Below are 26533 nucleotides of genomic sequence, written 5' to 3'. Positions count from 1 at the left end.
TGTAGAGGTATACTGCATATTTAGAGAGGCCAAAGAGACTGAAAGAGATTTGACTGAATCTTTGGGGAAGAGAGGAGACCTGAAAATCAACAATTAACATTTAAGAGCTTAAAAGTGAAGCTGTCAAGAACTACTTACAGTCCGTGTGCTTTTATGGGTCTTATGGATATCACTGTGTCTGTCATGGACTGCATTCTTTCTGATGTTCATAGTGATTCACTAGGAGTACATTTTATGTACTTTGTACTTAGTACATGATGCATATTTTGGTCTGTGCTGCTATAACAAAACATTTTAGACTGGGTAATTAAAAAACAATAGAAATTTTATTACATACAGTTCTGGAGGCTGGGAAGTTCAAGATCAATTTGCTGGCAGACTCCATGACTGATGAGGGTTCTCTGCTTCATGGCATTTTCTTACTGTGTCTTCAGATGATAGAAGGGGAAGGCAGACCTCTGGAGCCTCTTTTATAGAGGCATTAATCCCATTCATGAGGACTGAGCCCCCATGACTTAATAGCCTTCCAAAACCCCACCTCCTTTGTGATTAGATTTCACATCTGAATTTTAGTAGGATACAAACTTTCAAACTATTGCAATACATTTTTAAATTATTTTTTAGTTGTGGATGGACACGATATTTTTATTTTTTTTAAATTTACTTTTTAGTTATTGGTAGACATAATATCTTTTTTATTTTTATTTTTTTATTAGTTGCACATGACAATACAATGATCTTGACATATCATACATTTGAATCAAATGGGGTATAATTTCTAATTTTTCTGAGTATCTTTATTTTATTTTTATATGGTGCTGAACCCAGTGCCTCATATATGTTAGGCAAGTGTCCTACCACTGAGCTACAACCCCAGCCCCTGCAATACATTTTTATAAGATCTTCCTAAAAAAAATAGTCCCATAAAAGTATTCATGCATAAAGGAATTAAGGATTATTTATCTTGCAGCATCTTTCTCTCTCTTTTAATGTCACTGGAACAAAATGATACTATTGCACATAGGCTGCTAGCAAGTATTCTTGTCTTTTTTAAAATATATTTTTAGATGTTGACAGACCTTTATTTTATTCATTTATTTATATAAAGTGCTGAGAATTGAACCCAGTGCCTCACATATACTAGGCAAGTGCTCTACCACTGAGCCACAACTCCAGCCCCCTGTTATTCTTGTTCATGAGGATTGGATATGAAATTCGAACCACAGACTTTTAGAATGATTAGTACAGTGCTATTTACTTTTGTGGCTGTGACTTATATACATTGTTTATTTGAATTTTGAGCCACAATCTTAATGGTTTCAAATGATCCCAAGAATTTCTTCTATTAGTCCATTAAGATAATTTCCATATTTAAGTCTTTACATAAATACAGATTCTTTGCTGGGCGAGGTGGTGCAGGCCTGTGATCCCAGCTGCTCAGGAGGCTGAGGCAGGAGGATTGTGAGTTCAAAGCCAGCCTCAGTAGTAGAGAGGTGCTGAGCAACTCAGTGAGACCCTTTCTCTAAATAAAATACAAAATAGAGCTGGGGATGTGTCTCAGTGGTTGAGTGTCCTTGAGTTCAATCCCCAGTACCCACACCCCCACCAAATACAGACACTTTGATAGTACTTTTATCCTAATATTTGCCCAGGAACCACTGTTACATAGCAAGATTAGTATACTGGAAAAGAAAAAGGATATATGAAAACTGGAATGGCTCTACAGAAACTAGCTTTGTGACTTAGGCAAGTTACTTAAACAGTTTGCCCCTTAGTTTTTTCACCTAAAATTAAGAGGTTAGATTTAAAGATACTTCTAGTGCTAAATTCAGTGATTCAGTGACTATTCATTCATTAAGGAGACAGAGTAATTTTTTGAGTTTTTCCTAGATGTTTTTACATAGTTTTTGTTGAAAAAGACATGAAAATAAATATCCAGATTAGTATTGTGAATAAGTATTGACCCTGGATAAGGCATTCAACCCAGAAAAAACTACCCTTTCTGTGTTTACCACTGGACTAAACTCTAGTGGATCCAAAATTAATAAGTATGCCATAGTCTTAAGAAACTTTGTAGAGAAAAGATTCAAACTCATGGAACAAATGAATAATAAAAAAAAAGAGAGGTCAATAAAAGGGTGATCAGTTGAGCTTTATAGAGGAAGTGGGAATTGATCCTGAGCATAAGGTTAAGTAGGAGTTCAGTAAGGAGAGAAGAAGGAGTGGGTGGGGTATGTGGAAGAGGGGAGACCAGCACAGGCAAAGAGGTAGCAGTGAGCCTGGTTGTCTACTGAAGGGAGGACAGCACAACAGAGCAGGGCTTGCTTCACTCTAGCATAGACTTCCCCTTAACATCTAACCATGTAAACTACAGCATTTCTTATAAGAAAGAAACATTGATTCTGTTTACTAATTATATTACTAACATCCATAATCAAAACAGAAGAAGGCAATACAAGGCTAAAAAGACAAAGTGCATAGATTTATTTTATTTCTTCAGTATATTTTTAAGTCAGAACATACGCAAGAATCTTTGTTAGAGTTAATTCTCAATTAATTACAGGTCTGGAAGGCACTTATAATGACCTAAAGCAAAATAAATAATGTATTAATTCCTTACTTCAGGATGAGATACAGGGAAAGGGCCACAGTTGATGAGTCAGTGGATAATCTGTAGTTTGCAGATAACAACCACTTCTTAGCCTTTAGCTATTCTGTTTCTAAAAGCTTAGTGGATCTAAGCATTCTGAGAAAAACTGGAGACCATTCATGCAGTAGACATTAGTTTTTTTTTTTTTTTGGTAAATTAAGTGGTTATCTTATTTTTTAAAATTAACATTTAATTTTCAGGCAAATATTTTGCTATTATTGACATAGCTTAACATAGTTTTTTTAAATGTATATTTTTAAGTTGTAAATGGACACACTATCTTTATTTTATTTATTTATCTTTATGTAGTGCTGAGGATTAAACCTAGGGTCTCACACATGCTAGACAATCACTCTACCACTGAGCTACAACCCCAGCGCTTAACGTAGTTTTCAGCTAAAATAAATGTTTTTTTTTTAAGGTGCAGTAGTGCTGCGTGCTGCAAAATCATGGTTTAGAATTGGATCATTAGAAATTTTGACTCATTATGGTGAACTGGATTTATTGAGGTTAGAAAATTGCTTTTTTAAGTTATTTTTTCCTGCTTTATTGAGCGGTAATTAACTATAAAAATGTACATATATAAGGTATACAGTGTGATGTTTTGACATATGTATACATTGTGAAATGATTACCACAACCAAGCTCATTAATATATTCATCTCCTCACAGTTACTTTGTGTGTATGTGTGTGATGAAAATACTTAAGATCTACTCCAAATTTCAGGTGTACATTATATTATTATTAACCTTTGTCTGTATATGAGGTCCACAGAACTTATTTATGTTATTACAAAAACTCTGTACCCTTTGACTAGCATCTCCCCATTTTCCCCAGTCCCTGCCCCTGGTAACTGCCATTCTGTTCTCTACTTCTATTAAGTCCACTTGTTTAAATTCCACATGAAAATGTGATGATGCTGTATTTGTTTTTCTGTGCCTGCCTTGTTTCCCTTAACATAATGTCTTCCAAGTTTATCCATGTTGTTGCTAAAGCTAAGAAAATTAAATTTTAAAAAATGGTACAAAAATATTGGGGAAATGCTAATTTATGTGCTGAGAAATTAAATATTTTCTTTTCTTATAAGTAAAGCCAAGAACTTCAATTAACAATGTGTTTGTGTGTGTGTGTGTGTGTGTGTGTGTGTGTTGCTGCATGTCAAACTCAGAGCCTCGTTTGTCTGGTAGGCAAACACTACCACTGAGCTACACTTTCAGCCCTCAGTTAATAACTATTTTTAACACTTGCTATGTGCCAAATACCTTGTGAGGTTTCTAGGAAGTTAAAAAATATAAAAAAAGAAGAAGGACAACAACCAGTAGTCACTTTTCTCAAGGGATTTATTATGTAACATACAACCTGGTTATAGCTGAGGGTCTTCATGCCACCTAGAGCCATGGGGTAAGTAACTGAAACTCCCCAATTCTGCAGCCTACAGAAATCCATAGCTCTCCCCCAATGCTAGGATTCCTGGGTGCACCTCTCTCACATCTGTTCCTTTACACAATGAAGTTCAGCCCCTCCAACAGCACAGACAAGCAACAGTCCAGATTTACACAGAGTCTTTAGGACAGGGTGCATCTTTCTGAAGATTTCTGTTGGGGAGCCAGAGGAGAAGTTGTTTCAGCTTCCACCATTCTCTTTTGTCTTGGTGCCTACTGTGATCTGTGTACACAAAACTCCATCTTATTTTTTTTTTTTTTAAATTTTTTTTTTAAAATTTTTTTTATTGGTTGTTAAAAACATTATAAAGCTCTTGACATATCATATTTCATACATTAGATTCAAGTTGGTAAAACTCCATCTTATTAAGCCAACTTAGCTAGATGTTACTTCAGACAAAAATATTTCCTTCTTTAAGAGGACTTCTGTTTCCATGTTAATGCAATACCATTTTAAAAAATCATTATAAATACAGAAGAAAAATTTTGCTAGACCCTTTGTGTCATTTGGAATGTGGATCCTATATTGTAGTTATTGGTGTAGGAAATCCAGAAAAAAAAGAAAGAAAAGAGTCATAAGCATTTATTATGATTGTTTTGAGTCTCTCTCTCTCTCTTTTTTAACAAATGTTTACTGAGATCATGGTCGTCCTGCTGTTGAATAGAGTTGTCTATTTTCACTGGGCATTGTTTCTAACTATCTGTTTACTTTTTGGGGTCACTACTGCTTGGATTCTCCATGCTTATCAGCTTTTCATCACTGTGACCAAAATACCTGTCAAGAACAATTTAGAGGAGGAGAAGTTTATTTTGGCTCATGGTTTCAAAGGTTTAGTCCATGGTTGACCAAGTGCATTGCTCTGGGCCCAAGGTGAGGCAGAACATCATGGTGGAAGGAGGAGGTGCAGGAATGCTAAATCTTGAAGAAATATTTTTCTTTTGCCATTTTTGAGTAAAAGCTTAAAGTTTTTAAAATTTAAAGTTGATCTAATGAATTCATAAATGCTGAGAATGGATTTAGGTGCTTGGATATGCAGCACTGTATTATAAGGAAGATTGACACTATATCTTTCTCCCCAGGACACTATTAGACTTCATTATACAGGAACATTTTCCCTCAATAGATGTCAAAGAACCTAATAGATATGTGGTAAGTTTGACTCCTTTTTCCCTTGTTGGTCCACCAATGTTAGATATTATAACTTACAAAAGTAAAGTTGGGAAAGGAAGTATAGATTACTTTGAACATTTTGTTAGAGAAAAAGAAGATGAACCACATTATAGACAAGACAGTTGTTTTGTTTGAAAGCTGCCTAGAAAAGAGCAGGTGTGTCTACATCCTGACTATGTATGTTATTTTTGAGTGGCATTTATAACTTGATCACATATTTTCTTCCCTCACACTTTAGGTGTATAGATATTTCTATAGTAATAGTTAAAAAGCAAATCTAATACATAATAATAAAACATGATTTCCTATTCTTTTGGAAGGTTTTTGATCTTCATATCCCTTTTCATTCTTTCAACAGTTACAGAATAGGGAATTCTGTTATTTTTCTTGGTGACATTGCAAAATTTAGTAACTCGGAATGCTTTAATTGAACTTTCTTATAAATTCTATTTAACTTTTCTTCTTGCTCATGGAGAATATTGACCATAATATCTGAGGCTCTTAAATATATTATTTCTGGATGAATAATTTTACTTTATTCTGTTTTAAATACATGTATGTATTTCTGTTCTCAATGTTTGAATTCTTCCCATGTTCTCCTTGAAGATGTACATTGTCTTAAGTATCATAAAAGATTATGCCATATGCTATAGAAAACCTGGAAAACTCCTGAATTTTATTTTAGGATTTTTTTTCCACTGTGGTATTTGAGACAGCACAACTTATTGCCTTGTGGATGTCTGTTGGCTTTGCTCATGGTAAGTTATCTATTGCATTCTTCTGATGGGAAGTAGAATTAACTTAAAGTAAAAATTATATTTTTATATAGTTAAAAATATTCCTGTGTTCCAGCAGCTCAGGAGACTGAGGGAGGATAACTGCAAGCTCAAGGCCAGCCTTAGCAACCTAGTAAAGCCCTAAGCAACTTACTGAGATCCTGTCTCAAAATTAAAATTAAAAAAGGCTGGGATGTGGCTCAGTGCTAAGAACCCACTTCTCCCTACTACTCTGGGTTCAATCCCTGGTAACAAAAAACAAACAAACAAATAAATAAATAAATAAATAAAAATAAAGAAGAAGAAGAAAAAATTCTTGTGGATGAGCTTAATGTTTACATGCTTTTAGCAAGGAACAAAGAAAGATTTTTTTTTCATGTTTAAAATAGTTTTGAATGGAACAGTAATCACAAAATAGGACAAAGTTACTTGTAAAGCTTTCCAACCTCAAGGTCGTAATGTGTATCAGTAAGGATTATGCCTAGAGTTCTTTAAGGCTTTTCTAAAAATTTAAATTGTGATGTGTATCAAATATGTATGTATTATGTTTAAAGGTCTTTAAGGCTATTTTAAAATTTTAAATTATAAATACTTATGATAAAGTACAGACAAGTAACTGTGAGTTTTATTCTTCAAGGTAATCACTGTTAAACATTCCAAATCAGTTCTTCTAGACCTTTTTTCTATGCTATATAGATATCTCCAACAAAAACAAACCAACCAACCCCATAAGCACAACAAAAAAAGGGCAAGGCTCTCCATGCTGCTAATCTTCTGCAGCTCATGACTATCACAGGGGACAGGTCTTAGTTTTCTTTTTTCTTTTTGTAACCTTTGAAAACTAATTTATCATATTCCTTTATTAGTCTCATTTCAAATAATATGTGCTTTTAAATAAATGCTAGATATTGAGGATAAATAAAAGATGAAGTTCCATTTCTGGAGTTTTATTCCTATAATATTTGAAGGCTTTTTGGGGGGACTATAAAATAATAGGCTAAATTTAATTTTAAAATATAGGGTTTTTTTATGTATGCATGTTGTTGTTTGTTTGTTTTGAGGTACTGGAGATTGAATGCAGGGACATTTGACCATCAAACCATATTCCTACATTGTCAGCCTCCCTTTTAAATTATTATTATTTTTTAAAATTTTAAGACAGGGTCTCACTAAGTTGTTGACCTGACCTTGAACTTGTGATTCTCCTGCCCCAGCCTCCTGAGTAGCTGGGATTACAAGCGTATAATACCCAGCGGGTCTAAACATATTAAGTTATTTAATGTTACCAGTTAAACTCAGTTGTAATCTAATTTTATTTCATCTCTGGAAAACATGGCATTCCTGTGACCCTTTATATTCTGGATAATTTGATAGAGTTAAAATAAAAAGGTTATTATTTTAATATTGTTTTTTCAGAATTTTCTGTTGTTGTTTTAGGTGTTTGTAATACTGATAACTTCAGTTTGTTATCCATTACAATTGACTATGGTCCATTTGGTTTTATGGAGGCCTATAATCCAGGTATGTATGTTTTATACATGTGTATGTATTTCATTTTTAAAAATGATTGGTTTACTTTAAATGGTTATAAATAATACAATGATGCAGTAGTAGAAAGAATTGGGTTCATTCATAAAATGGTTAGTTTTATGCCTACTAGATCTTTTGGGTACCATAAATGATACAATGAATCCTTTGGTGGTTTCTGTTTCTCTGAATTATATATTAGAAGAGATGATATAAAGTATTTCCGGGAATATGTTGTCAGACAGACCTGGGCTTGAGCTTTGGTGTCTGGATTTTAATGTCTCTGTGCATTTGGAAACTTCTCACTTCACTAATATATAAAATGCAGGTAATAGTAATCCACTAACAACTGGAGGGTTCAGAGAGGGCTTTGTGGAGGAGTGCACCTCCACAACTCCAGCTGGAGTTTGAAATACACACATGGGCTGGGGACGTTGCTCAGTGGTAGAGCACTTGCTGTCTTGAACAAGGCCTGGGTTCTATCCCCAGTACTCTCTCTTCTTATCATCAAAAAAGGAAATAGATATGTGATAAACTATACATTCCTATAGGTTAGAAATGTATTCCTCTATTAGGCAAATATTCATAATTTTAAAACTTTTAGTGTAAATGGGTAATAAATTATTTTGAGTTAAATATCTAATGTCAGAAAAAATTTTATCTAATAAATATAAATTTATTAAGTTTAAATATAACCGTTAAACAGAAAGAAGTTATTTATTTATTATTATCCCCATTGTTAAACTGTGATATTTGTTTTAAACAGATTTTGTACCAAACGTATCAGATGATGAAAGAAGATATAAAATAGGAAATCAAGCCAGTATTGGAATGTTTAATTTAGACAAGTTGTTGCAAGCTCTAAACCCATTATTGGATCTTGGGCAAAAGCAGCTGTGAGTAAATCCTAAATCTATTAATTAAATCTATGTGAAAATATATTGTATAATGATAACTTTTTGAAAAACCAGAAACTAACATTTTAAATAAAATTTTATTATTTAATAATAAAGGTGTATACATACCCTATATATGATATTTATGATAAAAATTTGTGTATTTATTTTTGTGGTACTGGGGATTGAACCCAGGGCCTCTACCACTGAGCTATATTCATGGCTTTCTTTATTTTTTTTATCTGGAAATAGGCTTTTGCTAAGTTGCTCAGGCTGGCCTCAAAATTGTGATTCTCCTGCTTTAGCCTCTTGAGTATCTGAATTACAGCTGTGTGTGTGCCATGTTGTCTGGATCAAGCTATATAGTTTTCTCTAGGACAATTTGGACTTTTTTCCATAGTTATTAGGATAAAGTTTTTATTGTTTATTGCTTTTGTGATGTTATGAAACCTTAGTTTATTTTCTATTTGATCCAAAGGGTGATTTATCACTATGTTTCTTAATTTCTAATTAGTGGGAATTATTTTGTCAATATTTTTATTTGTGCTTTTTTTTTTTTTTAAATAGTACTGGGAATTGAACCCAGGGCCTTAAGCATATTAGAAAGTACTCAAGCCCTGAGGTACAACTTCATCCCTTGTTCATATTTTTATGACCAAAGAATGTGTTTGGTAAAATCTCTATTATTTGTGGGCCAACATAAAATATTTTGGGACATGTTTAACAAACACACATAAAAATATATATTCCATAGTCAAAGGTTTTAATATATCAAAATGAGGGTATTAATTGTGTTATTCAAGTCCTTTATGACCCTATTTTTTTGTATTAGAAAAGTTTGATTCTTAAGAGATGCATATTAAGAGCTTCTTCTTTAGGCTGAGAATGTGATTCAGTGGTAGAATGTTTGCCTAGCATGTGTGAGGCTTTGCATTTGGTACCTAGCACTGTAGCAAAATACAAAACACAATAATAACAACAAAAATCCAGAACAACTACTTTAATTGCAATTTCTTTCTTTTTTTAGTACCAGGGATTGAACCCAGGAGCGCTTAATCAGTGAGCCACATCCCTAGCCTTTTTTTATCGTTTATTTTGAGACAGGGTCTGGCTAAGTTGCTTAGGCCCTTACTATGTTGCTGAGGCTGGCTTTGAACTTGTGATCCTCCTGCCTCAGCCTCCCTAACCATTGGGATTATAAGCGTGCACTACCATGCCTGGCTAATTGTATTTTTTTTAATCAAGTTTTAAAACATTGTTTGAAATTTGCATATTTATTCTTGTATTATTGGTACATACAGGTTTTTACTTACCTTTTTTTTTTCCAAAAAGTATCTTCTACTTTACATTGTACTTCATCATTATTTTACTGTCACAACCCCCCAACCCCTCTTTTTTTTTTTTTAATTTGAAATATTCAGTTTTTCCCCTGTTGGTTTGGAAACTCTACTGAAAAAAAAAAAAAAACAATTTTTTTTCTCTACTGCTAATTCCTTTCTTTTTCTGCCTCTTTCTCTACTATTATATGAAAACAAGTTTCCAAATATTTTCCAGCATATTTTCTAAGATTCTAAAAGTCTTAAAATACGAAGATTCTATATGCCCATTGCTTTCCTTTCCATCCCAATAGGATGAGACTTATAGAATGTTTTCATGTTTTACCACCAGTTACCTGACTTCTAGAGTTTAATATTTTGATTTTTAGATTATTAGGTTCCTTTAAAGTGTTCCTCATCCCAGTACTGGGAACTGAACGCCAGGGTACTTAAACACCTAGCCACATCCCCAGCCCATTTTATTGTTTATTTTGAGACAGGGTCTCACTAAGTTACTGAGCTAAGTTATTGAGGCTAGCTTTGAACCCATGATCCTCCTGCCTTAGCCTGGGATTCTGTAATCCATTGTACCCCGCAGTACCTCCTCTATTTTTAGCACTCTCTCATCCTCTCATCCCTCCACTTAGAACCATTTCACTACTTACTACCATTTTTTTTTTCATGGTTTCTTCTTGAAGTCTCTGCCTCAATTACTTTCCAAGTATTTCACTCATACAGGAAATATAGGCAATACATTCTCTAATTTGCATAACCTTTAGTATCTTAAATTTACTCTGGTAAATGATTGCTATCAGTATATTAATTAGTATGGATTCAGTTATATGTAGCAGTATTTTATCATTCATACAGACCTAAGCCATGTTCTCCAGACTAGCTTTTTTGGTAATAAAGCTGAAATTTTAATCTCCATCTATCAATTGTGTGGTTTCTCATTCTGAATTTATACTAAAAGGGAACATGTTTATCTGTTTAAAGCAAGAGTAAATAATGATTAGACAGATTTGCAATGTTCACAGTTATTCAAATGGAAATATCATGTATGTATGTGAATATGCATGAATGGTAATCTGAGTACATTAATAAAGGAGAATGTTTAGATATTTATTGATTTATCCACTGGACATTGAGCACCTTAAGAGCAAGGACAATATTTTAATGATTTCTGTGTCTCAAATGTGTTTGCTAGAAGTTAAGATAAGTTAAGTGCAGTACTGGGGATTGAACCCAGAGCCTTGCCCGGGTTAGGAAAGTGCTCTACCACTGAGCTATATTCCCAGCCCTAAAATGTTTTTCTTCCCACCACCTTTATCCCTACAAAATCTAAAATTTACCTTTTCCAATTCATGATCCCAAACAGAAGACAAGGCATATAGTGGTTTTATTAACCATAGGTAGCAGGAATATTACTATAAAGAGGATAAAAGTTTTACAGGTCTTCTATGGTTTCCTTAATTTAATAAAAATATTGGTCATACAGTCATATAGTTAAAAATCGAAGTGGTGTAAAATGATGGTCATTAAGCATTCTTGCTGCCACCCTGTGTCTCATCAATTTTATATCTGATTTTCCCTGCAGTGTTCATTGATTCAACTAATATTTATTGAGTCTTAGGCATTCAAAGTGTTCCTGACACTAAATGCTAAGGCAGATAGAAATGAATAAAACAGCAGGGGAAAAAAGCCCATAGAGCTTACTTTTGGAGGGATAGACAGTCATTAAATAAAATAAGTTAATTATAAAGTATATTAGGAGATGAGCACTATGGAGGAAAATGAAGTGACAGGTGGTGAATACAGAGAAGGAGGCATTTAGAATTTTAGAATAATAGTCAGCACTTGGGCAAAGACTTGAAGGAGTTGTAGGAGCAAACCATGAAAATATCTGGGGGAAGGACACTAAGGGAAAGGGGACAGCCTGTGCAAAGGTCCTGAGGTCGAAGTGTATGTGTGTGTTTAAGGAACAGCAAGAATGCCAGTGTGGCTGCACAAAATAAGCAGGCGGAAGTTACAGGAGATGAGGTCAAGGTAAAGGGAGTGGGACTTTAGAATGCATTAAGCTTTTGGATAATGTAAGATACACTTTGGAATGTTAAGAGCCAGTTTATTTAAAGATGAGGTTAAGGTGAAGAACCTTTAAGTTTATATTTCCATAAAACATTGTACTATTATTTCAGACTTTCAGAAAAAATAAAATGTTATCAAATTGGGTGAGGTATTTGTAATGCATTAATTTGGTTCTAAGATGATTTTTTAAATTCACCAAAAAAATCTGTTACTCTGTTGGTATTATAGATACATGTCCACATTTATCCTATAAACAAATTGTTTATGACATGATTTGACCTGTACTATATACAAATCTTTGAGACAATATATTTATAGTGATAATTTTCTATGAGCTATGATATGTAATTAAACTGCTAAGCTGTAATTAGTAGCATGTAATCTCCATGTTACTGAATATATGTGAAGGTTCTCTTTACTCTTTTAAAATTTTTAAAAATTAATTAATTTATTCTAACTTGGTATATATGACAGCAGAATGCATTTTGATTCATTGCACTCTTTATTCTTATAAAATATAATTTGAGAATGTTAATTTTAAATCAAGATTAACTCTTTCCTTTTTACTCCTCACCCAGTGCTGCTCAGATTCTCCATCAGTACCCTGCTCATTATTATGCAAGGTTTGTGAGTCTTGAATACAGATATTAAAACATCTTGGTTAGTTTGACAGTTGTTAAAATATCGAGAATTTTAATAACAAATTGAATTGACATTTCTCCTTATAGGTTTAGAAAATTGTTCAAAGCCAAACTGGGATTACTTGGAGAAAAGGAGGGTGATGATGATTTAATCGAATTTCTCTTACATGTGAGTTTATCACCTTTGTTAACATTTGCATTACTCTGCAGAATATTTTTGAAGTATTGAGATTGCTAAATGTATTAACTTTCATCAGCTCATGGAAAAGACAGAAGCTGACTTTACGATGACATTTCTGCAGCTCAGTGAGATTACCGAGAGCCAGTTACAGGAACTCAACATTCCTCAGGTATTAACTTGTGACAGTGGCTTTTTTCTTCATTCAGTTTTCTTTACCAGGTTTATTGACATACCATTTATATATCACAGAGTCCCACTCATAAACTGTATAATTCAGTTCTTTTTAATAATTAACAGATTTGCGTAATTGTAACAATCCAGTTTTAGAATGGTTTTATCACTCTAGAAAGATCCCTAGTGTTCCTCTGAAGTCAATCCTGTTTCTACTTACCCTGTCTCTAAAGGTGTCTGCTTTCTAGATATTTCATACACCTGGAACCACACAATATGGGATCTTTTGTGTCCAGCTTCTTCACTTAGTGTAGTTTCAAGGTTCATCCATGTCGTAATGTACATCAGTAGTTCTTTTCTCTTTACTGACTGTATGGCTTTATCCATGTGTGGGTAAACCACATTTTTCATATCCATTTACTAGTTGATAGACATTTTTGTTGTTTCCATTTTTTGGCCATTATGAATAAACGCTACTATAAATAATGATATACAAGTTTTTGTAGATATATGTTTTCATTTCTCTTGGGCAGAATTAGGAGTAGAGTTGCTGGATTGTTTAGTAGATTTAAATTTAACTTTTAAAAAAACTGCTAAATTATTTCCAAAGTGGCTGCACGTAATTCAATGTTAAGAATGTGTTGCCTTTTCATTTCAGTGCTAGTACTGAAATGGAATTATCGAATGGTATGGGTATTACCAGAGGATTCCTATTTGTTGTGGAATTTTAGAACCATAGATCTATTTATAAGTCTCAAGTCTTTTAGATTGTAACCATTTTTTAGATTATTTTTGAGATTAAAGCCCAATTTTATTTTTATAATTTAATTTTTTTTTTACTTATTTATTTGTTGAAGGGTACCTAGATTGGTTCCATTACATTTTATGACATTCTCTGTATAGTTAATGTTATCTTTTTATAACTTTGTGTTGAAATCAGCCTACTCATGCATTTATTCAGCAAATACTGAGTACCCACTATTGTTGAGAGCTTTAGGGTCAGGCATTACAATAAATACTTTATAAAATAATGAAAAATTATTAATAATAATAGATATCATTTCCTGAGTACTTATTAGGGAGATGAGATACATTGTTACCAATAAGGGGACAAGACACTGCCCCTCCAACGCCAGCAACCCTGGGTGCGGCAGCATCGTGCATCCTTTTGTACTGGCTTCCATGGTCATTTTTGATCTAGGTAGCATGGAGTCAGTAAAGCCCATCATAACTTTTCCTGCTTTCAGTTTTTCTTCATGACATAACTCTTAACTCTTACGGTCTTTTAGAATAATTCAAACATTTTCATGTATCTAGAAAATTTTAGTTGTTACTTCACTTCTTTTAGTAAACCTTCAGTGACAGCCCAGTCTGACTTAGCTATCCTTCCTCGCAGCTACCTGAACAGCTTGCTGCCTATTTTGATCTTGGCACTTTTCACACTGGTCTTGTAATGATGCATTTCCACTGGACACTTCTTTGGTTATGAAGGGACCAAAATTTAATCAGCTCTGTCTTTCAAATGTAGGGAAGACTTTAGCAAATAGTATGTACTCACTAAATGATTTTTGCCTGTTGGCAAGGATTGGTGAAAGAAAACAACTTGTGAATACTGTAAATATGCCTATCATTCTTCCAGCTGCGATTCTCTTGGGCTGTGGGTACCTACCACTTTGCCTTTCTGCCCTCTTTATTGGCACATGTCTATATGGCAACAGTACATTTAAGAAATCTGGTTTTAAAGGGATTTTTCATAAAGACACTTTCAGAAGTTGCTAGATATTGTGGTTTATTAAACCTAGGGTCCAGAAACTACTAATTTTGTATAAGAAGTGAAAATAAAGTCCTGAAGTCTATGTCATTTGAGGGAGTAGCTCAATATAGTAATAATGGTAAAATTTTCATTAGTCTTTAACTTATTTTCTGTTAATAGAAAAACAGCAGGATTGGATCCTCATGCCTGAGGAAGCCCATCTGAAGGCATTTTCATGCTAAGAGCACTTTGTGTGACGTTCTGGCAGCAGAATTTCATGGTGGAGTGTGATCTGAGCAGCGAGTAAGCCCTTACTGGGTCTGCTAGCTCATTTGCACCAGCAGCTCCTTCTTCCATTACTGTGTCTTGAATTAAATGCAGATGTGGAGTCCAGGGAGGAAGCCAAGGGCAGATAACTTCTCTTTGGGGCTGTATATCCAGTCATAGTCACCAAAAGAAAGGCAGCATAAGTCATAGGATGTAGAATTAGGGTCCTGTGGAATTTGAGTCTAGATGTTTTCACCTAGTAGCTGAATACACTTGAGCATGTCCAGGTCCCAGTGCCTCATCAGTAACACAGGCCGTCAGTCCCAATCCCCACCCTCCCCCTCCTCCCCCTTCATGTTTAAATAGGTAGTGTAGTCACCTAATTAAAAGCCCTTGTCTCCACCCACACATTCCCCTCATGCTACTCCTGGGAGAAACCATTTTTATTAATTTCTTATATGTCCTTCTAGCATTTCTTGATGCAAGTGAAAGTATATTGTATTTTTCATATAAAAAAGAGCCTATTTATATAATATAGGTTTTAATAATATAATATATCCTGAAGACCTTTTTACATCAATAAATAGAATAATTCTCATTCTTTTTGTAGTGCAAAAACAATCTGTTGAAGTGTACCATATTTTATCTAACCAGTTCCCTACAGTGGGATTTCGGTTGGTCCCAAACTTCTGCTATTACAGTGAATATAGGGTATTTCATTTGGTACAGATGTAGGGAATTTCCAGGAATGAAGTTCTAGGATAAGGTCATATGCATTTGTAATTTTGCTAGATCTTATTAAATTGTTATAGGCTTTAATATTTTGTATTTTCATCAGAAATATGCCATTATCCCTCTGTAACTGTGGGGGACTAGTTTCAGGACCCCAATGGATACCACAATCTGTGGATACTCAAGTTTGTCATATAAAATGATGCAGCATTTACATATAACCTAGGCACATCCTCACACATAATTAAAAAATTTTTTTTTTCAGTTGTTGATGGACCTTTATTTTATTTATTTATTTTTATGTGGTGCTGAGAATCGAATCCAGTGCCTCATACATGCTCAGCAAGTGTTCTGCCACTGAGTCACAACCCTAGTCCCCTCACACATAATTTTATGTCATCTCTAGGTTGCCTTTCAGTACCTAATATAATGTTAATACTTGCAAATAGTTATGATACTGTGTTGTTTAGGGAATAAAGACAAGAACAGAAAGTTGGCACATGTTGAGTACAGACCTATTTTTTGTCTGAATGTTTTGATTCAGTTGATTGATTCCATGAATATGGAATCTGCAGATAAGGAGGGCCAAGCCAACTGCCTTTTTTATTTTTTTGGTACTAGGGATTGAATTCAGGGGTACTCAACCTCTGAGCCACATCCTCAGCCCTATTTTTTTTGTATTTTATTTGGAGACAGCGTCTCACTGAATTGCTCAGTCCTCAGTTTTGCTGAGGCTGGCTTTGAACTTCTGATCCTCCTGCCTCAGCCTCCTGAGCTACTGGGATTACAGGCATGCACCACCATACCCAGTTCAACTGCTTTTATTTTTTTATATCTTTATTTAATTCATTTATTTATTAATTTATTAATGTGGTGCTGAGGATCAAACCCAGTGCCTCTCGCATATTAGGCAAGCACTCTATTGCTGAGCCACAACCCTAGCCCCAACTGCCTCTATTTTTAAGAGGGAAAAATTTATTAAAGAAAAAGATCAAAATAAATGCTGGAAAAGAAAATATTGTGATTTTCTTCAAGGTTTATTTCCCTGATATTCTTTTTTATTAATTAATTAATTGATTTTAATTAGGTATATATGACAGCAGAATGTATTTTGATTCATTGTTCATAATTGCAGCACAACTTTTCATTTCCTGGTTGTACATGATGTAGTGTTGCACCATATGTGCAGTCATACATGTACCTAGGGTAATGATGTCCATCTCGTTTCACCATCTTTCCTTCCCCCATTCCCCCTCCCCATCTCTCCCTCCCCTTTGTCCCATCAAAATTCCTCCATTTTTCTCATGCCCCCCCCCCCCTTATGGATCAGCATCCACTTATCAGAGAGAACATTTGGCTTTTGGATTTTTGGGATTGGCTTACTTCTCTTTGCAGATATTCTCCAACTCCATTCATTTACCAGCAAATGCCATAATATTATTCTCTTTCAGTGCTGAGTAATATTCCATTGTGTATATATACCACAGTTTCTTTATCCATTCACCTATTGAAGGGCATCTAGGTTGCTTTACAGTTTAGCTGTTGTGAATTGAGCTGCTATGAATATCGATGTGGCTGCATTACTATAGTATGCTGATTTTAAGTCCTTTGTGTATAGACCAAGGAATGGGATAGCTGGGTCAAATGGTGGTTCCATTCCAAGTTTAAGTTGCCAAGGCTGACTTGAACTTGCAATCCTCCAGCCTCAGCCTCCTGAGTTGTTAGGATTATAGGGTTGTGCCATGATGCCCAACTATATACTTACTTTCTTAAAGTTAGAAATGGTGTCCTACTAATTTTTGTATCCTGCATGTAACTGTAGTTCCCAGCACATAGCCATCATTTCATAAATATTTGTTAAGTGAATTAATGGATAACTAAATAAAATGCAGTTGCAGATTAAGGTTTTCATATAATAAAAGACTTCCCTATGTAAAAAAATACTTGATAATATAAGTATTCAGTATGTAATGTCTATCTCTATTTATAAGAACTTTGTCCATTTTTTATTTCTCTTAAATCATGCCATTACCTGGATTTCTATGAGGTAGAATTTTAGAGTTAAATTTTTTAAATTTTTTTTGTAGTTGTATATAATAACTTTATTTTATTTATTTACTTATTTTTATGCAGTGCTGGGGATCGAACCCAGGGCCTTGCACATGCAAGGCAAGCGCTCTACCGCTGAGACATAACCCCAGCCCCATAGAATTAAATTTAAATAAGGAAAAAAAAATTTTTTTGTGAGACTTCCACTTGAAATGGCATTCTTTATAAAAGTATGGGTGAGTTATTATTAAAGAACATAGACAATGTAAATAAACATGAAATTAAAACAAACTGAGCAAATATTAATATAATAACCAATATATTGACATATTTTCCTTTAGCAATTCTGGGCACTGAAGACAATTTCAAAGCATGAACTCTTTCCTACCTGGGTGTCCAAATACATTTTGAGACTGAAGAGGTAAAGTCATCTAATCACTTCCAATAAAAGTATGTGATATATTATTTTATCATTGTTAACCTATCAGATTCCTCCCTTCAGTTCCATTTTTCAGAGTTACTTTCTTTCTTTTTTTTTTTTTTAGTTGTAGATGGACACAGTACCTTTATTTTATTTGTTTTATTTATTTATTTATTTATTTTTTTATATTGTGCCAGGGATTGAACCCAGTGCCTCACGCATGCTAGGCAAGCGCTCTACCACTGAGCCACAGCCTCGGCCCTCAGTGTTTCTTTTTATCCTGGATGAAGCACCTAGGGAAACACCTCACCTGAGCAGAGAGCATTCACCTATTCATTCAACTCTGATTACACAGCTCACACCCTGAGCCATGGAGGAAGGTCTGTAGGCTTCTGTCCAGTGTCTATTTACTGTCACATCATGCCTCATAATGAATTAGAAGCAGCCAACATGACAGAGTAAAGGAGCTGAAGGTATTGGCAGGTGAAGGGAGAAGGAAGAGCCAGGAAAACCACAGGATGTTCAGGACAGATTAGGCCTTTGCCACTTAATGGCTCTTGCTAGCTATTTATAAAAGGAACTCTCAAAAGGGAACCCTCAGTAATCAAGAAAAAGTTAAATTATGTTCAGAAAACTTATGTTCAAGACAAGGAAAAGCATCAGTGTAGTTTTTTTTTTTGGACAAAATGGTTTTGTTGGTGGGTGGTAGGGGTACCAGGGATTGAATCCAGGGGAACTTAACCACTGAGTCCACATCCCCAGCTCCTTTTTTAATTTTTAATTTTGAGAGAGGGTCTTGCTAAATTGCTCAGGGCCTTGCTAAATTACCGAGGCTGGCATCAAACTTGAGATCTTCTTGCCTCAGCCTGCTGAGTTGCTGGGATTACCGACATGTACCACCACACTTGGCAAAGCATAAGTTTTTCATTGTATAAAATAAAAGTTTTTAGCTACCTGATCTGCAAGGTATTTAACTCTCTAACTTTCAAGGTCTTAACTGTAGTAAAATGGAGGATATTTTGGTGTTATCTAAAAAAGTAAAAAAGGTAGTATTTTGTAGTGTTTATTCAAACTTGGTTCTAATATTATTTCCTTTTTTCTTTTTTTGTGGTTCTGGGGATCAAACTCAGACCCTCACACATGAAGGCAAGCACTCAACCACTGATTTACATCCCTAGTCCACAAAATGTATTTGTATTGTTTGTATATTGTGTTGTCTTTTCTTCCTTTCCTATCATCCTTTCACACACTGATTCAATTCAAAAATTTGAATGTTTTTGCCTCACTATTTATCTTGTCAAATAATTCCTCCTGTTTTTTTTTTTTTTTGGTGGAGCTGGGGGTTGAACCCAGGGCCTTGTGCATGCGAGGCAAGCACTCTACCAACTGAGCTGTATCCCCAGCCCCTATTTCCTCCTTTTTATAAAAATAATATAATTTGGGGAGATAGTGGTTAATTTGTCCTCTGTTCATTTTTAGTAACATGAATGACTCAGATTCTGAAAGAAGAAAAAGAATGATAAGTAAGCAATCCTTTTGATTTTCTTGATTTAAGGATTATCACATGAAAGCAACATTTATAGAAAATCAGAAAACAATCACTTAAGGGGATTGAGTTTTGTGTTGTTTTTAACTAGAATAAGTTGTAAGTGAGTATTTTATTGGATTTAAGTGTCACATATGGGTGTTCCTAATTTTAGCAGATGTCTTTAAGAGTATGATAGCTCTGTTATCAGTAAGTTTTCATACTAATATTAAATAATGTTGTTTTAAAATATAATACACAGATAAGTGGTTTGGGATATGGTGGAAAGTACATGGGGTTGGAATAAGGCAGATGAATCTCATCTCTGCCAGTTTTTAGCTACCTGATCTGCAAGGTATTTAACTCTCTAACTCTCAAGGTCTTAACTGTAGTAAAATGGAGGATATTTTATAAGGATGAGCAATAATATGTAGAAAGTATCTTGTGCCTGGACATAACACACATCTAATAAATGATAGCTTTAAAAATAGATATCTTTTATGTATTGATTTTCAGTTTACCATGTAACTTCATACCTGGCTTGAGATGGAAAAAAATGAAAGTTAGTTCATTTTGCAGTGCAGGATCTAACAAGATGAAATAAGTCATGACAGAAGAACCTAAGACTTAGCCTTGAGACTTGTATCAGGAGCTAATGTGTGTCATCTGGATTTCGTTGCTAGTCACTTGTTTTCGGCAGCTTTTTCGTTGCTGTGGCCAAAAGACCTTACAAGAATAATTAGAAGAAGAAAAGTTTGTTTGGGGACTCATGGTTTCAGAGGTCTTAGTCCATAAATCGCCAGCTTCATTCTTTGGGACCTGAGGTGAGGCAGAACATCATGGCACAAGTGTGTGGCAGAGGAAAGCAGCTGGGGATACATAACAGGAAGCAGAGAAAAAGAGATCTGGTCAAGAAGGAGAAAATATAAATCCCAAAGGCACACCCTCAGGTACCCACCTCCTGCAGTCACACCCTACCTGCCTATAGTTACCACCAAATTATTCCTTATCAGGAGATTGCTGCACTGATTATGTTAAACCTCTTACATCCCAGTCATTTCACCTCTAAACTTTGTTATATTATCTCACATATGAACTTTTGGGGAACACCTAATATATAAACCATAATATCACTTAGGTCCATTTGGACAATCATTCAGAACTCATAGACCAGCCCAGGATATCAATAATCTCAGCAGTTAAGAGAAAGAAGAAATTGAAAGAAAAATAATTGGCAGTCTGTCATATTTAGATTTGTTTGGTTATAACAGAGTGGATGAGATGGTAAAATGAAAAGAAATTTTGTGAGCTCAAGGCTGCAGTTTTGCTTCTGTTATTTTGGAGAAATAATAAATGTTAAACAGTATGCTCTCAAGAAAATGAGAAAAATCAATTTCCACAAAAGACAGAGGCATAATGAGCAGTTCATTTATTTTTAAGGTACATTCCCATATATTATATTTAACTGATCTATATATTGAAATATCTAAAAAATTGGTTGCACAAATTTATGTAACAATGTCTACTAGGGATATGGAATTAAAGAATAATATGGGCATGAAGAAATAAACATCTAAAAGGAATGTACAGGTCAGTGAAATCTGAGTCCTCAATTCCCTTCAGGAGTCTTTTCACTTCTAAGTACATCCTGGCCTGGGTTTACTGTTCTCAGAGGAGTAGTGTATTGTGCGCTCTGGAGACAGACCCGCTAGATGGTGTCAGCCTGTCACTGGACACTTCACTGCTTTTTCTCTCTTATGTGTAATTATTTCTTATTTATTGGTTCTTTTTAGTTATACATGACAGTAGAATCCATTTTGATATGATTATACAAGCATGGAGTATACCTTATTCTAGTTAGGATTCCATTCTTATGGATGTACGTGGTGGTGGGATTCACTGTGATGTTCTCATATATGTACACATGAAAATTATGTTAGATTCATTCCACTCTTTCCTTTTTCTATTCCCCTCCCTTCCCTCCATTCCCCATTGTATAATCTACTGAACTTCTCTTCTCCCTACCCCTTACTGTGGGTTAGCTTACACATATCAGAGAAAACATTTGACCTTTGGCTTTTCTAGACTGGATTATTCACTTAGTATAGTAGTTTACAGATCTGTCCATTTACTGACAAATATCATAAAATTCTTCTTCTTTATGGCTGAGTAATAGTACACTATGTATATGTATACCGCAATTTCTTTATGCATTCATCTGTTGAAGGGCACCTAGCTTGGTTCCATAGCTTAGCTCTTGTGAATTGAGCTGCTATAAACATTGATGTGGCTGCCTCACTGTACTAAGCTGATTTTAAAGCCTTTGTATATATTCTGGTATATAATTTTTAACCCCTTTATTCAGTTATAACTTGAATACCATAAAATTTGCCCATTTGAAGTTATAATGATTTTTACCCAAAGTTAAAAAAGTTGTGCTGTCATTATGATCTAGTTTTTAAGCATTTTCCACTTAACCTGACATAACTTTTGTTTCCTCATCTATACAATGCATTTAGATTATTGCAGAAATTAAATTAGTTCCACATAGTAAGTACTCAACTACTGTATTATTACAGAGCACAGTAACTGTCTTTGCCACAGGAGTGTAGGCAACCCTGGGATGAACATAGTGTGTTTCTTGGTTTGTTTATTTGTTTTGGTGTCAGGGATTGAACCTAGGGGCACTTAAGGACTGAGCCACAACCCTGGCCCTTTTAATTTTTTATTTGGAGACAGGGTCTCACTAAGTTGATTAGGGCCTTGCTCAGTTGCTGAGGCTGGCTTTGAACTTGTGATCCTCCTGCCTCAGCCTCCCACGCCACTGGGATTTCAGGTGTGTGCCACTGTACCTGGTGAGTACAGTGTTTTCTAGAAACCAGAAGACTGAAAATATGTTGCCACTTAAAATAATTTCAAAACATTAAAAAAAAGGTTTGTTTTTTTTTTTTTTGTTTTTTTTTTTTTTTAGGGTCCTGTGACACTCAGGACAACCACTGGGGTTTTTTTGTTGTTGTTCAAAGGTGATACTTATGATGATGTTTCATTTTATAGGACTATAAGATTGATTAGGAATAGTTTTAGTCTTTTGTGACTGTAAAGATTGATGATGAATAGTCTATTCTACAGTTGTAATGGAAAAAATTAAGATTGTCAGACTTTCAGAGGAAAGTAGTTGATATCCCCAAATGAAATACTTCCATTTATTTAAAATATGTTACCCTAACTAGCTCTGGCATTGTTTGATTTGGTTTATATTGCCAAGAACATTTTTTTAGAGAGAGAGAGAGAGAGAGAGAGAGAGAGAGAGAGAGAGAGAGAGAGAGAGGTGTACTACAGTGGCACACACCTGAAATCCCAGTGGCGTGGGAGGCTGAGGCAGGAGGATCACAAGTTCAAAGCCAGCCTTAGCAACTGAGAGAGAGAGAGAGAATTTTTTTTAATATTTATTTTTTAGTTTTTGGTGGACACAACATCTTTATTTTATTTTTTTATGTGGTGCTGAGGATCAAACCCAGCACCCTGTGCATGCCAGGTGAGCGTGCTACCACGTGAGCCACATCCCTAGCCCAAGAACAATTTTTTAAAGCCATGAAATACCTACATTGGCATTATCTGCATGAAAATTTGTTTGGTTGTAATTTTTGTCCAGCACCAAATGGATTTATCCAGCAAGCATTACTAAGCCCAATTATGTGTCTTTTTGCACTTGTCACATTATTTAAAGCTGAAGTCTCCAAGATGAATTAGATTTCTGCCTTCAAAGAGCCTATGATCTAGTGAATCAGTGCTTATCTCATTATATGAACTCTGGTTGAACTTTGTTGGGATATAATTCTCACTAATCACTGCTTAAAATTTTATTGCCAAAAGAAATAACTTCAAACAGAAGGTTCCAAACCAGATAAGATTGTACAGAATCAAGTAACTACTCAAAGAATCTTATATAGGTGGAATATCCCTTATTCAAAATGCTTTTTTCAGATTTCAGATTTTTTACATTTTGGAATGTTTGCATAGATTTAACTGGGTAAACCTCCCTATCAAAAATCTGACATCTTAAATTTGATCCAGAGTATTTCTGCTTGCAGTTGCAATTCCTAGAGTGTTTTAATAGTACTTTCTTGCTAGGTTCCTATAAAGCTTTTGTCAAATTTGTGACTCTTAACTGGATGACTGTACTCTCACTCTCACCCTAAGCTGAATGTATCCACAATTCCTTTCACATCTCAGTTACCCATTTGTGTAAAAAATGCAAATACACTATTTGTGTATATGTGTTTTTATTATAAAGGAATTCTGTATGAAAATGAAATCTTGCAGAAGAATTTAAAAGAACCCTATATTCCCTTCATCCAAATACAATTACTACTTACATTTTGATGCGTTTGCCTCTAATTTCTTTTTTTTATTGCTTTTTTTTTGGTACTGGAGTTTGAATCTGGGGCACTTAACCACTGAGTTCATCCCAGCCCCTTTATTAAATTTTAATAAATTTTGAGATTTTGAGACAGGGTCTTACTAAAGTTGCTTAGGTCCTCCCTAAATTGCTGAGGCTGCCTTTGAACTTGTGATCTTCATGCCTCAGCCTCCTAAGCCGTTGGGATTGCAGATGTGTGCCATTGCCCCTGGCTCTATGTGTTGTGATTAGGAGAAAATATAGTAGTGTCATACTATTGTGTAATATTCTTTGTCTCTCCCCCCTCTCCTTCCCTTTCTTCCTTCTTTCTATTGAACCAGGGCCTTATACATTCCAAGCATATGCTCTCCCCCTAAGCTATATTCCTGGCCCCTATGGTATAATTTCAGATCTTTTATTTCACTAAAAATAAATTAAGGATATTTTCTTGCTATTTAATTAATTTTTAAATATTTTTATTTGTTCTTATTAGTTAGACATGACAGTAGAATGTATTTTGACATATTACATACACATATGTGGAGTATAACTTCCCATTCTTCTGGTTGTACATGATGTGGATTTACATTGGTTTTGTAGACATGTATCCACATAGGAAATTCATATCTGATTCATTCTACTGTCTTTTCTATTTCCATCTCCCTCCCTTCCCTTTATTCCCCTTTGTCTAATCCAAAGTACTTCTATTCTTCCCTATCCCTCACTTCTTATTATAAGTTAACATCCATATATCAGAGAGAACATTCAGCCTTTGGTTTTTTGCATTTTTATAGTGCTCAAGCTTGAATCCAGGGCCTTGGAAATGCTAAGCAATCACTCTACCACTGAGTTATATTCCCAGCCCTAGACTATATATGTTTTATGACTGCATAATATTTCTTTGAAAATATATGTAATGTTTACTAAACCTATTCCCCTATTATTAAATATTTAAGTTGCTTTTAGTTTTCCTTTAATACAAATAATTCCTTTTATGTTTAAATATGTTTCCTTAGACTGTATTCCTACAGAAGTAGAATTACTGGATCAAAGGATCCTTAATTTTTAGATTATCTATTGTAATGACAGATCTTTAAACCTAAGTTGAAATGGAATAGGTATCTACTCTTCATTCTAGTAACTTGGAAACTGAAGCTGGGAATCATGTAACTGATCTCTTCAGAATTCTCAGACTATCTGTTAGACCAATGGGAAGAGCAAGCTTCCTCTCCACCCAGTTGATAAATCTTTTTAGAAAAGGCTCATCTCAAATAAAGACATGGTTCCTAGAATTTTTCAAAATGTACCATTATTGAAATATTTTTTAAAAGAATATTTGTTTTTTAGTTGTAGTTGGACACAATACCTTTGTTTTTATTTATTTATTTTTATGGGGTGCTGAAGATCAAACCCAGGGTCTTGCATGTACTAGGTGAGCACTCTACCACTGAGCCACAACCCCAGCCCCTGAAATACTTTTTTAATATAAAAAAATGCATGTTATTGTAAAAAAAAATACAGGTATATAAAGGGTTTTATCACGTGACCTTTCCTGTTTGCTCCTGGGCAGAATCGACTCAGTGCAACTGAGTCAGACTGCAGTTCTGTTGTCTGCAGATGCTAAAGGCAGAAACTGTTTTATTATTTCTTTCTTTTTTTTTTTAAGATGTTTAAAGAAAAGCATTTTTATTTATTTATTTATTTTTTAAATTTTTTATTGTTGGCTGTTCAAAACATTACATAGTTCTTGATATATCATATTTCACAATTTGATTCAAGTGGGTTATGAGCTCCCATTTTTACCCCATATACAGATTGCAGAATCACATCAGTTACACATCCATTAATTTACATATTGCCATACTAGTGTCTGTTGTATTCTGCTGCCTTTCCTATCCTCTACTATCCCCCCTCCCCTCCCCTCCCCTCCCCTCTTCTCTCTCTGCTCCCTCTACTGACATTCGTTTGTCCCCCTTATATTATTTTTCCCCTTCCCCTCACTTCCTCTTGTATGTACTTTTGTATAACTCTGAGGGTCTCCTTCCATTTCCATGCATTTTCCCTTCTCTCTCCCTTTCCCTCCCACCTCTCATCCCTATTTAATGTTAATCTTCTTCTCATGCTCTTCGACCCTACTCTGTTCTTAGTTACTCTCCTTATATCAAAGAAGACATTTGGCATTTGTTTTTTAGGGATTGGCTAGCTTCACTTAGCATAATCTGCTCTAATGCCATCCATTTCCCTGTAAATTCTATGATTTTGTCATTTTTTAATGCAGAGTAATACTCCATTGTGTATAAATGCCACATTTTTTTTATCCATTCATCCATTGAAGGGCATCTAGGTTGGTTCCACAGTCTAGCTATTGTGAATTGTGCTGCTATGAACATCGATGTAGCAGTGTCCCTGTAGCATGCTCTTTTTAGGTCTTTAGGGAATAGACCAAGAAGGGGAATAGCTGGGTCAAATGGTGGCTCCATTCCCAGCTTTCCAAGAAATCTCCATACTGCTTTCCAAATTGGCTGCACAT

General features: G+C 34.7%; 1 protein-coding gene across 1 annotated transcript in view; it reads left to right on the top strand.

Annotated features, from left to right (window-relative positions):
- LOC124091366 (protein adenylyltransferase SelO-like) overlaps positions 1 to 26533 on the top strand; it is a 48277-nt gene that overhangs the window by 11154 nt on the left and 10590 nt on the right. The window contains exons 9-18 of the mRNA XM_046442417.1: positions 3072 to 3159; positions 5174 to 5243; positions 5950 to 6022; positions 7478 to 7561; positions 8334 to 8463; positions 12443 to 12487; positions 12593 to 12674; positions 12763 to 12855; positions 18000 to 18079; positions 19559 to 19602. Coding sequence (XP_046298373.1) covers positions 3072 to 3159; positions 5174 to 5243; positions 5950 to 6022; positions 7478 to 7561; positions 8334 to 8463; positions 12443 to 12487; positions 12593 to 12674; positions 12763 to 12855; positions 18000 to 18079; positions 19559 to 19602 — 789 coding nt within the window. The remainder of the gene's footprint in view (positions 1 to 3071; positions 3160 to 5173; positions 5244 to 5949; positions 6023 to 7477; positions 7562 to 8333; positions 8464 to 12442; positions 12488 to 12592; positions 12675 to 12762; positions 12856 to 17999; positions 18080 to 19558; positions 19603 to 26533) is intronic.

This window comes from Marmota monax, unplaced genomic scaffold, assembly GCF_021218885.2.
Source record: "Marmota monax isolate L192 unplaced genomic scaffold, Marmota_monax_Labrador192_F-V1.1 WCK01_AAM20220418_F8-fsc00072, whole genome shotgun sequence".
Taxonomy (NCBI): Eukaryota; Metazoa; Chordata; class Mammalia; order Rodentia; family Sciuridae; genus Marmota; species Marmota monax.
The sequence above is the reverse complement of the archived record's forward strand: the minus strand, read 5'-3'. Positions and strand labels throughout refer to the sequence as shown.